This window comes from Charadrius vociferus, unplaced genomic scaffold (genome assembly GCF_000708025.1).
Source record: "Charadrius vociferus isolate BGI_N301 unplaced genomic scaffold, ASM70802v2 scaffold183, whole genome shotgun sequence".
In the NCBI taxonomy this organism is placed as follows: domain Eukaryota; kingdom Metazoa; phylum Chordata; class Aves; order Charadriiformes; family Charadriidae; genus Charadrius; species Charadrius vociferus.
The window spans coordinates 5,535,879-5,546,354 of record NW_009648250.1 but is presented as its reverse complement, the minus strand read 5'-3'; the positions used below and the strand labels follow the sequence as shown (position 1 = coordinate 5,546,354).

General features: G+C 39.1%; 1 protein-coding gene across 1 annotated transcript in view; it reads right to left on the bottom strand.

Moving 5' to 3' along the window:
- Positions 1-218: 218 nt before the first annotated feature.
- The window catches only part of DOCK8 (dedicator of cytokinesis 8), a 70,500-nt gene continuing 60,242 nt past the window's right edge, over positions 219-10,476 (bottom strand). Inside the window, exons 39-48 of the mRNA XM_009884314.1 lie at positions 7,192-7,335; positions 6,161-6,292; positions 5,233-5,367; positions 4,640-4,704; positions 4,342-4,393; positions 3,986-4,222; positions 3,214-3,357; positions 2,087-2,193; positions 1,060-1,227; positions 219-412 (exon numbers count right to left, since the gene is read on the bottom strand). Of these exons, the coding sequence (XP_009882616.1) occupies positions 349-412; positions 1,060-1,227; positions 2,087-2,193; positions 3,214-3,357; positions 3,986-4,222; positions 4,342-4,393; positions 4,640-4,704; positions 5,233-5,367; positions 6,161-6,292; positions 7,192-7,335 (1,248 nt within the window). The 3' untranslated portion in view covers positions 219-348. The remainder of the gene's footprint in view (positions 413-1,059; positions 1,228-2,086; positions 2,194-3,213; positions 3,358-3,985; positions 4,223-4,341; positions 4,394-4,639; positions 4,705-5,232; positions 5,368-6,160; positions 6,293-7,191; positions 7,336-10,476) is intronic.

Genomic DNA, 10,476 nt, shown 5'->3' with positions numbered 1-10,476 from the left:
AACACCTCAACCAAACCACACAGAGTTCTGTGTCTGTTAGGTAGTCGTGACTGACCTCATGCCACTGACCACTCTAATGGTTCACCCCTTTGCATTATGTGATTATTTTACCATATAAGCAAAATTATCTAAAAAGCAGCCCCTTCCTTCCCAAGTCCTTATGAGACGTGGTTGATCAGGAGTTATCCCCTAGTTTTCATTCAGTGACCTTGTAAAAATGTTTTTCTGCACACTGTCCAGAAAGTGCACATGCTGTCTTGTGAGAGCTTTCTGATTTCATAAGTGCTGAATACTCCATCACTTCTGGCTTGCAGCATGAAGCTCTTCCTTGGCCAAAGCAGCTAGTCCTTAGGTGCTTTGCGAAGAAGTCTGGGCATCATATTTCCTAAAACTGTGGTTTCGAAAAGATTCCCTGCAATGAAACAGATCCATAAATAAAGCTGGCAAATGAAAAAGAATCCAAGAAATACCTGCCTTGTGAAAAGGAGCAGCTGACAAATCATCAGCTAAAACATGTTATGTGTTGGCAGGTCAGAGCAATATTCGTTTTTCTGCTCCAACCCCACACAAAGTGGCTTTGTGAAGAAGTGTTTATTCATAAGTACAGAACGTAAGTTAAGACTCTTCTGTCTCAGTCTTGCGACTAAGATGGATTACATTATCTAGGAGTAAAAGGATCACTCTTACTTCACGCTGGTTAACATCAAATGGTGCCATGTGTTCAAAACACATACCTGTTCTATCTCCTTCCTGGCTTCAAATGTTGAAGAAATGGCAAGAGGTTTTCAATATCTTTTCACTAAGGTGGGGGAAGTCTTCTCTAATGATGTGTTAAAATGACATAAATCCCTTACCCCAGGAATAAGCAACTTGAGAAACACAGTTAATATACCACATTCAGCTCCAGTGGAAGTCAGCAGTAGACTTCTTTGATCAAGTATGAAGTTGGCAGTGTATATTATGGCCTGTTTTTAACTGCCAGTAAAACTGCCTTTCTTCCTTGCAAAAAAATGGCATCTTTTTGTATAGCTGTAGCAGATAACCCTGCCCTAACTGTACCTTGTGCTATGGACTTTCACTACAGGTTTGTACAGCTCCGGGATCTTCCTCTCAATCATGGGCCTAAGGTTCTCCTTCAGTTTCCCATAGTTCTTTCTGAGCTCTAGCTGATATTCCCGCTGGTCAGCAGTAATAAGGCGCTTGTTTTTCTCCACTGCTTCGCCACACCTAGGCAAAAGAAAAGAAAGTAAGGCATAACACGTATCACCTACTTCTGTTAAACTCATTAACTTTGTGTTAGGTAATCTGAGTGGCCCAGCTCCTCTGGGCTATCTATTCCTGTGATAACTTGTCAAATCCAAAATCATGATGAACTAATAAGAAACCTCTGTCTTTTCCAAGTACACAAATTGAGGTGATATTTTTAAGACATTAGAAATGCATGAGGGCGCTAATAAAAAAAAAATTGATTGCAGAATCCTGAGCTACCTTCCTACTTACTATAAACACATGCAGTGACAACAATAGCAGAGAGTAGAGGCTGTATCTTCTGCATAAGGATCATTTTTATTTAACTCAAACTTATTCTTCAGAAATTATGCACTTTTTTTTTGGACCAAGGAGATTAATATCTTGCTATGTGTGTTGCTCATTAAGATTTACAAGCACATCCAAAGCAAAAGCCATATGTGTCTACCACTACCAATGTGTCTGCTTGACAAGACAGGGTCAAATGTTTTCTTATGAACAGCTTCTACATAAAAATGTCATTTTATTAAAAACAAAATCAAGGCAATAATCTGAAATGCTTGATTTCTGTAAAATGTCAAAAGATAAAACAAACGGAAGATCTTAATTTGTACACAATTAGTTTGAAGTGTTAAAATTTGCTCCCGTTTGGGATGCAAAGCCTTCCAAAGCATTGATCATGAAGCAGACACAAGTCTGGACAAGGTGTCTAAAGCATGAGATGCCAGGATTCATGATGGTAACTTACATAATTAATTACACAGTCATATTATCGTTGCATTATTGTGATTATTGTCTTTATTGATGCAATTCAGCAATTCAATTTTGTTTTACTGACCTCATTATAAACTCTTTGAAGCACAACCTCAGCTTGTTGTGATGTCGATAAAGTTTGGGGTCCGCTGGAATTTCAGCCAGGAACACTTGTGCTACCTCTAGCGGTCCCTTATAGGAATAACACAGGACAATGTCAAAAACGCCTGCTTAAACTAAAAACAGACCACACGTTTGGTTAAGCAGTTATTTCATAAGCGGAATTATGAAAGAAAAGTCACCATAACAGGATGGTTTTTTGCTCCTTTTTCTGCCCGATTTTTCCTTTGGCAAACAGAGTTTTTGCCCCTTGTATTTTATCCTCTCCTATTTTTATTTCTCCTCCATCCCCCCAAAAAAGGCAATGGATAAATTCTACTCAGCAGAGAAGAGGTGGGATAGCTTTGCTGCCAAATCTGGTTACATGAGAGAGACACAGCTCCTATTTGTGGCATTACAAGACCCCAAGGGAGTTAGTTAAACAAGCCCAGCGCAGAAAAGGACCCCTCTTTTCAAAGCTTACAGCAATGTGTTACTTCAAACTAGAGGCTTTGGTTGATGAAGAATCTGGAGAAACAGAGTATTTGGGCTTTCAGCAAAGAAAGCAAGCTTTGCAAAACTGTGGATAATGGCAAGTTTTCTCTCAGTTATGTCTTCATTCTTTCATTTAATATTTTTAATTGCCTTTTTTTGTTAGAAGGCATATGTATGTTATAATTATTGCATCTCAGCTTTCTTTTGAGGCACTCAGGTCTTGACTTCATGTATTTTCTATGAAACTGTGAGTTTGTGGTGGTCCCACAGCAGAATTGTTATTATTATTCCCATTCCCCAAGAATACACCCGGAGTGAACAAAATGGCTGAGATGACTAGTGTGCTAGAAATGGAAAATCCTTGGATGCATTCACAAGGTTTCCTTGAGTTTCTGCATCTACAATCAAGACAGCACTTCCATGAGCTCTTTCACCAAAAGCATACCTAATGAACAGCCTACAATGACTAAATATCAAAGGATGAAGTTTAAATGCACATTGTAACTAAATGTGTCTGACTAGATGTACTTCTTCCAGTGCAAGGGATGAGAGTGAAAAAGAAAGCACAATGAGAAAAGTATGCAGAAACTCTTCAACTGGCTTTTTTTGATCCCTTACCTGATTTACAGTGGCTCCAACTGAGCCCTGTAAAACCATCTGGAGCATTTTGGCATCTGGTGGTTCTTGGTTGGTGGCTGCAGTTAGTTCCTGTGTTTTTTTCCGCATGTCTTCAATAGCAACTTCAATTGGGGTTAAAATAAACTAATGGAAATGGAAGAAAATATGCTTCATTACCTGAATCATGCACACAGCTGACCTGTTCTAAATCTGGCAATACCATCATTCTTCTGTGCCGAAAGCAGCAGTTGTGAAACCCATGAAGACTGTTTAATCTAAATGTCATCTTGGTAGATGCTACATCTGATCCAAAGCTCTTTGACATCTTATCGCTTGCAAGAATAAGATGTGGATCTGACTGCTTGCTTAAATTCGTTATTATTCTAAGAAGTTACTGACTTCATGTCTGAAATGGTTTTGCACGTTCTACATTTATAAAGCTTCCATGTCTCTAAACCAGCACTGAGTCCCATTTAGTTCTTTAACTGTACTTTATCAGCTAGAAGTACAGTGATAAAGAGAGCTCCACACATCCTCCTACACAGCATTACAACCAGGAGGTCAGAAAAATATACACGTGCTGTCCTCTGTTCTCCATAGTCAATATCCAGCTTGCATTTGTCTACCCATTCTATGCCATTCCCATTTATGAGTGTAATGTGTCTGAGAAATTCAGACAGTTTTTTCTGCCAAGCACAGAATTTGAAAATCTTCCCACCCAGAGACTCCTTCAGCCTTTGAGAAAATAGATCTGTCCTCAAAACACAATTACCTCTTCTTTTTGGATGACATTGATTCTAGTTTTGATGTATGGGAAAGCATGCATTGTGGTTAGGATGGTGTTCCTCTTGTATTGCTCGCTAAGCTCTCCTCTGGGGCGCCCATCCATGGTGAAAGGCGTAGTGTACATGAACCGACAGAGGTTGAAGTTCTTCTCAAAATAGGTTACTCTGTCTTTCATCTCATAGTCATCAAAATATGGCTCCACAAAAGTAATTTGTATGTATGCCTGAGGAAAGAAGGAAGAACCATTACAGTACTTGACAACCCAAGAAGTGGAAAAGGAATGGCATGTATGAAATATCCTGTAGTTCACTTTGGCTAAGCATGGTCTGGAAGTGCACAGACCTGCAAATCCCTCAGGGGTCCTTCTTTTCTTCCGAGCTGACAAAACTTACCTCTGCGAAGAGTACAGCTTAACCCTTGGGATCAGAGCCACAGCAGGGACCAGAGATCAGAACTTCTAATTTCTGTACTCTGTGATGAGCGACCAAACTAAGCCTTTCACAGAGGCTTTAAGGACATCCCTGGGCACAGAGGTACAGCCAAGCTGGGGTGTTTTTTTGGTGCCTTAATGTGCCTTCAGGGTCATCCCCTTCTCTTCGTTTCTTTCCTGTGACAAAGCACTCAACAGTCTCAGTAGGACTTTCCCTTTTTTGAGTCCTTAATCACTTCCACAGCATCCTCCCCAAAACACTGGCCATAAAATCCCTGGAAAGGAAACAGAATTATCCCAGAGTGTTTTTAGTCCTTTAATGTAGTGGTAATGATCTGTATGCCTCTAGGAGAAAGGAGAAATCATGACAATTTCTGTACAGTCAGCATACTGCTTCATGAACCACAGCTGGCCAGGGTAAGGCATCTTCCAACAAAGATCAGTGTGAGTTGCTTACAAAAAAGCAGAACTAAAGGTAAAGCGATCAGAAGAGAACATTGCAGTTCCATGAAAAATCTGAAAAGATACCAAAACAAATATCTGGCATGTTCAAATCAAATTGTTCAATATATTACAGGCCTGCCCATAAGAGATGTAGCCTCAAGAGGATGGATCACTTTCATCATTATGCTGTAAAACAGGCTACAATGGAAAGGATATACACAAAGGAAATCATATATGGTACAAATCAGTTTGTTACTGATTTTTATATAGCAATAATACCATTAGAACTGTGTGGGTTCATTAGAAAATATAACATAACAGATCACATTAACCACATTAAATAATGTTTATTTCTTTACCTCTAATCGGTGAGAAATCTCAGGAAGTTTGGTAATTGCAGGCTCCTTATAAACAAATTCCTGTTCATCCAAGTCCCCAAATTTGGATCCATAGAAACCAACACGGAAGTAAGTTCCAAACATTCGCTTTTGACCCTAATTGATAAAAAGGAAGAGGAAATTTACAATTACCTTTTTTTTTTTATGTCAATGTTGTAGTATTTGGATGCCTTTTTTCCCCAATTGTTGTATAAGAAAATCCACTAATCCTACATTTTCCCTATTTCAGAGCCAGTTCTATGTATCATCAGTGCTGATGGATGAGAACCACATATTCATGAAGGAAAGAATACAAATTAAGGGAATAGTTGACTAAAATCTAACATAAAATTTAGGTTAATCATTAAGTGACTTTTTCAAAACAAAACAACTTATTATTTTCTAATTCCATTGGATAAACATTAAAAATATTTAAATTTTGCCATGAAAATTGGTAAGAATTTGAAACTGCCCAGACTCAGCAATAAGATTCTTCTGGAGAAAGAGAAGGAAAGGGGCAGTATGAGTGCTGAGAATTTAGCTAGGCTTTTGTATTTCTTCTGTTTTATAACTGAAACACTAGTTAATTGATGATAAAGTTTTTTGGGTTTTTTTCTTAAATAGATGTGGCCAGGTAGAATCATGCATGTTCTTATTCTGTTTGACCTGCTCAGCTATTTTTCTGTAACTCTAAATGAGTTTTATATTCATCTCTGCTTTTTCCCACAGAGAGGATAGAACCTCTTTTCACCGTAGACTACCCTTTGTAGGTAGGCCAAAGCAGATGGAAGCTTTTGTTAGAAAAAGGAAATTGATCTATTTCACATGAACAGTTTTATTATCACCAGTCTTAAACAAACAATGCAGCCCAGCAATGTGTCTTGCTAGCAGTGCCTTGCCTCACCAATACCTTATTAATAATGCTGTCAAAGGCTTTCTGTAGCTTGCTGTGTGTCAAGGTAAGCTTCCTGAAGTCTCGATGTGCTTCCAGTATGGGGATGACAATTTTGTACACCTCGTTCACAGTTTCATACAATCCCCCCTTGGGAGAAAAAAAAAAAAAAGTAAAATAATAGAAGAAAAGAAATTAGTCCTCAAGCACTCTGAACATCAATGGCCTGGCCGAAAAGGGGATTTATGGGACTCATCTTTTAATCTGCTATGCTGTTTGTTTCAGCTTTCTAAAAACAACTAATAGTAAATGGGTAGTTCTGAGCTACAAACAACAGACTGGATCTAATTTGGATCTCTGATCTGTTGGGCTCTCAAGCCCAAATTCCTGCGTAAAGCACATGGTTTCTACTTAGGGGCTAGAAGAGTCAAAAATTCAGGTGAGCAGAAGGAAATGGATTTGTTTAGCATGTATGGTTCAGGGCAACCAGAGCTGCATCCGGACAAAAAGAACCAAAATGATATCTTCAGAGGTCCTAAATCATATATCCTCTTTAGCATTACAACAATATGATGAGCTACTTAAGTAATAACATCATGGCTCTTTACATGGTAAGGGTGGATTATGAGACTGGTGGTTGTATGCTGTGTAAAAGCACAGGAGTAACTCTCGCATGCTTTCTAAAATCTACAGTTTAAACTAGATTTTTTTTTTTTTTTTAATGTACTACCTCATGAAAATACCAACCAAGGGGCTTGGTTCGTGTCTTGGACAATCACTTTCTGCTGATGCTGACTGTAGTCTGCATAGTAGAGGTGAATATATGGCTGAGCTACACTACCTGAAAAGCCTAGCTTAGCCAACCCAGCTGAGGGAGGGCTGGGTCAGCCGTAAGATATGTCTCTGCCTCTTGTTGTTTGCAGTGGGGCAGATCTCTGGAGCCTGGTTTAGCAGTAAGACTTTTTTTTTCCTCATGTGCAGGAAAATAAGCTATGGATCTGTGCCAGATAGCACTGCTCCATCTCCCTGTGATTTTGGCCCTCACTCACCGTGCTGAAGAGCTCTGCTGCTTGTTCCAGCAGCCCTACCAGGCCACTTTCCGAGAAATACCTCCCAGAACATATACCATCTTCATCTGGAGACAAAACATCATCTGAAACAGCAGATTCCTCTAGCACATTGGACGAAATGTTCTAAAATACATCAGAGCAGAGAAATCAGAAACCTACATCAATAGTCTATCACAGATCGAGGAAGAAACAGTTTCAACATCTTTACATGATGGGAAGAAGAATGAGATTATACAAGTGCAGTCAGGGGATACACAGTTAAATTCCATTTAGAAATGAATGTAACAACATAAATCTCTGCAGATGGCAGATCAGGAGTTTCGCTACAAGAATCCTAAACTTTCTTTCTTGCCTCAGGTTTAAAATGAAGACTCCAGTAGGTTACAAACTGGCCTCCCTCTGGTGGCTGGATTTCCTGGAAGCTGCAATGAGCTCAATGTCCCACACCACAGGTGTCACAACAAACATGCCCTTCCCGCTGCTGGCACCCAGGGGTGGGAAATTCCAAGCAGAACCCCGGACCTCCTGCCACCTGCTTGAAGAAGCTGAACTTTCAAGTTGTTGATTTGACATAGACAATATTGCTCTAAGACCTGCAATAATCGAATGCTGCTTCTCGTTTCAGCCACTGCCATATTACACCTTGATCCTGCAGAATTTACTCGATTTCTTGTTAAAGTTACTGATCTTATTGTGTATTTAAATAAAACTAGACAAAGTACACAGTGTTGGTCACTCTTTGAGATTCTAGACCATGAAATATCATGTCTACAGTTCTTCTGGATCCCTTTGAATAAATGACACTGGGTAGAGTCAACATTAAAAATTTTATAATACATAGAAATACATGTAAATGAACATTAAAATATATGTACATACAGTATGGAACTAGCATATGTAACTTTCCAACAGCAGCAGAAATGCTAAGCTTCGATTTGCTAGTCATTAAAAGGAGTTAAATTAGTGTCATAGTGTCTCACTTCAGCAGAAACTGGCAATGACAATCTGTCTGAGTGGAGGATAGATGCCAGCTGACTAGCTAACCGAGTGTTTAAAGACATCTTTATAAAATGGCGGAGACACTGAGGGCTGTAACTATTGATCAGATTTCAGATAAAGAATTGGCACCACGCATCACTAGCAACCTGGGACTTTCCCCCTTGGGTTTTGTGGATGTATTTATTTCTCCATGGGTGATATTTACTCAAAAACAGGCTGCCATCACAGTACCTAGTCTGCACATCACATCAGCTCCACTGGAAGGAAGCTCAGGCAAGCATTTGCAGGAGTTAAGAATATGTCTGAATTTCAGCCAGAGGGAAAACTGCAGCACGTTTTAGCACACCCGTGTCACTTTTTACCTATGAGGCTCTTTGAAGATAATGACTTCAACCAGAGTTAGGTTCCTTGGCACATACGTAAGGCAATTCATACAACCCATGTTGATACTCAATTTCTTGTTTTTCTTTTCTGTAACAGTAGCCACTGAGGACTGTTTTCACAGAATGGCATGTGGTCTTTGGTGGCTTTTTTTTCCTTTTTGTTGCAAAGGGTAAAGAGTCCAGAGGAGTGATTTATTTATGAAAGTAACCAAGAAAGTCAGACAACAATTATTTCTTCTTTGCCTTTAAACTTGTAATAACTAATGTCAGGCATGTATTTCCATGTTTTACGGTCCATGCACTCTAGTAAGCGAGAGCCTTCATGACATATTCCTGGTGCTTGCATGATCCTTTCCAAAGTGGACATGTCTCACCCACCTCTTGCCTTGATCTACCTTTCATACTGAAGAACTCTATATGTCCCTTATATAATAAAGGCAATACACAAATTACCATGTATATCATCAGCAATTATTTTGGACCTCACAAGACTTGTTTTCTTTAAGGAAAGAAACACTTGTGTAAACTCAAGGGGCGTTACTGTGATCCCCAGGTGATGTTAGATATGGCTAGGGTAGCCTGCAACCTACACCCCAAAACCAGCACAGTTGAATTAGGCTACTGCTAAGCCCAGGCTAATGAGCCCTGTGTCTCAGCAGGTAGACGTACACACTAAGTCCTTGACTGTGGTAATATAAAGTGACTTTAAAGTCAGTCCATGTGCAATTCATACTCTAAGTCCACCTTATCATTTGCAAAGACGATTTAGTGTAAACACAAATTAAGCTCAAAGGGAATTCCACTGAAAGTGATCCCATTCTGATTTTGAGGGATAGTTTTGATTGCACAGAGGGAAGCATATAAAGTTTTGTCTGGCACAGTATAAGGAAAAGTGTTACTCTACTGACAATCAGTTTTCTGGGCACTAACAAAGTCACTGCAGAAGAGCTAGGTCAACTGATTTAATCCTTTGCTGCCTCATTTTACTCATCTGTAAAAAGGACATAACATCTGCTCATCCAGAATAATGTTTTTTAAATACACATTATTAACACCCTAAATTCCACAACTTAATGTGTATCAGCAGTATTAGTTAATTTCATATGTGAGTTAAATGAAGAAATGGACACAGAAAGAGTCAATGAGTGAGATCTGGAACTCCAGGTAAAACCAAGAGAGTCTGAGTAGTGTTTCTTTTTGTCAAGGTCATCTGAACAAGATCTTCACAGGTGCTACAAAACACCTACCTATTTGTAAAGAATGGGAACCCTTCCCTTGAAAGGCTTTGTAAAAATGCAAAGAGTTATTATAGTTAATTATTGTTATTGAGCAAACTGAAATTAAAAATTATGCTGTCAGATAACAAGTTGTGCAATTGGGTTTCTGCTCATTAAGGCATTTCATTACCTCTCTCCTATGGAGCAACTGTTCCTCTAGCAAACATCTATTTAGACAAGCATTTTGATGAGAGAGATTGACTTGTTGCTTTGAAACTTGCCTAGTGTGTTGTAGAATATACTTCAGTTCTCTAAACTAACTGGAAACATACCCATTCATGGCAATCTGCATAATTGGGGAGCAAAGGAAGAAGGAATTGCACTAGGGTCAAGTGTGTGAGATGATAAGCATTCAAGGCAGCCTGGGAGCAGGATGACATTAGGAAGGGAATGCAGATTTCACCTATATCTAAATGATGATAGTACATAACAAGTAGGGAAAAAATAGAAAACAGAAGTAATGAATGGAAGTTAGAAGTTAGGAAGTATACAAAAGGGATGCAGAATGGCAGAAGTATAAATCCATGGCCAGAAGTCTAGGCAGTAAAAGGAGTATATACAGCTATCTTAAGAGTAAAGGAATTTAAGAATAACACTAGTCCATC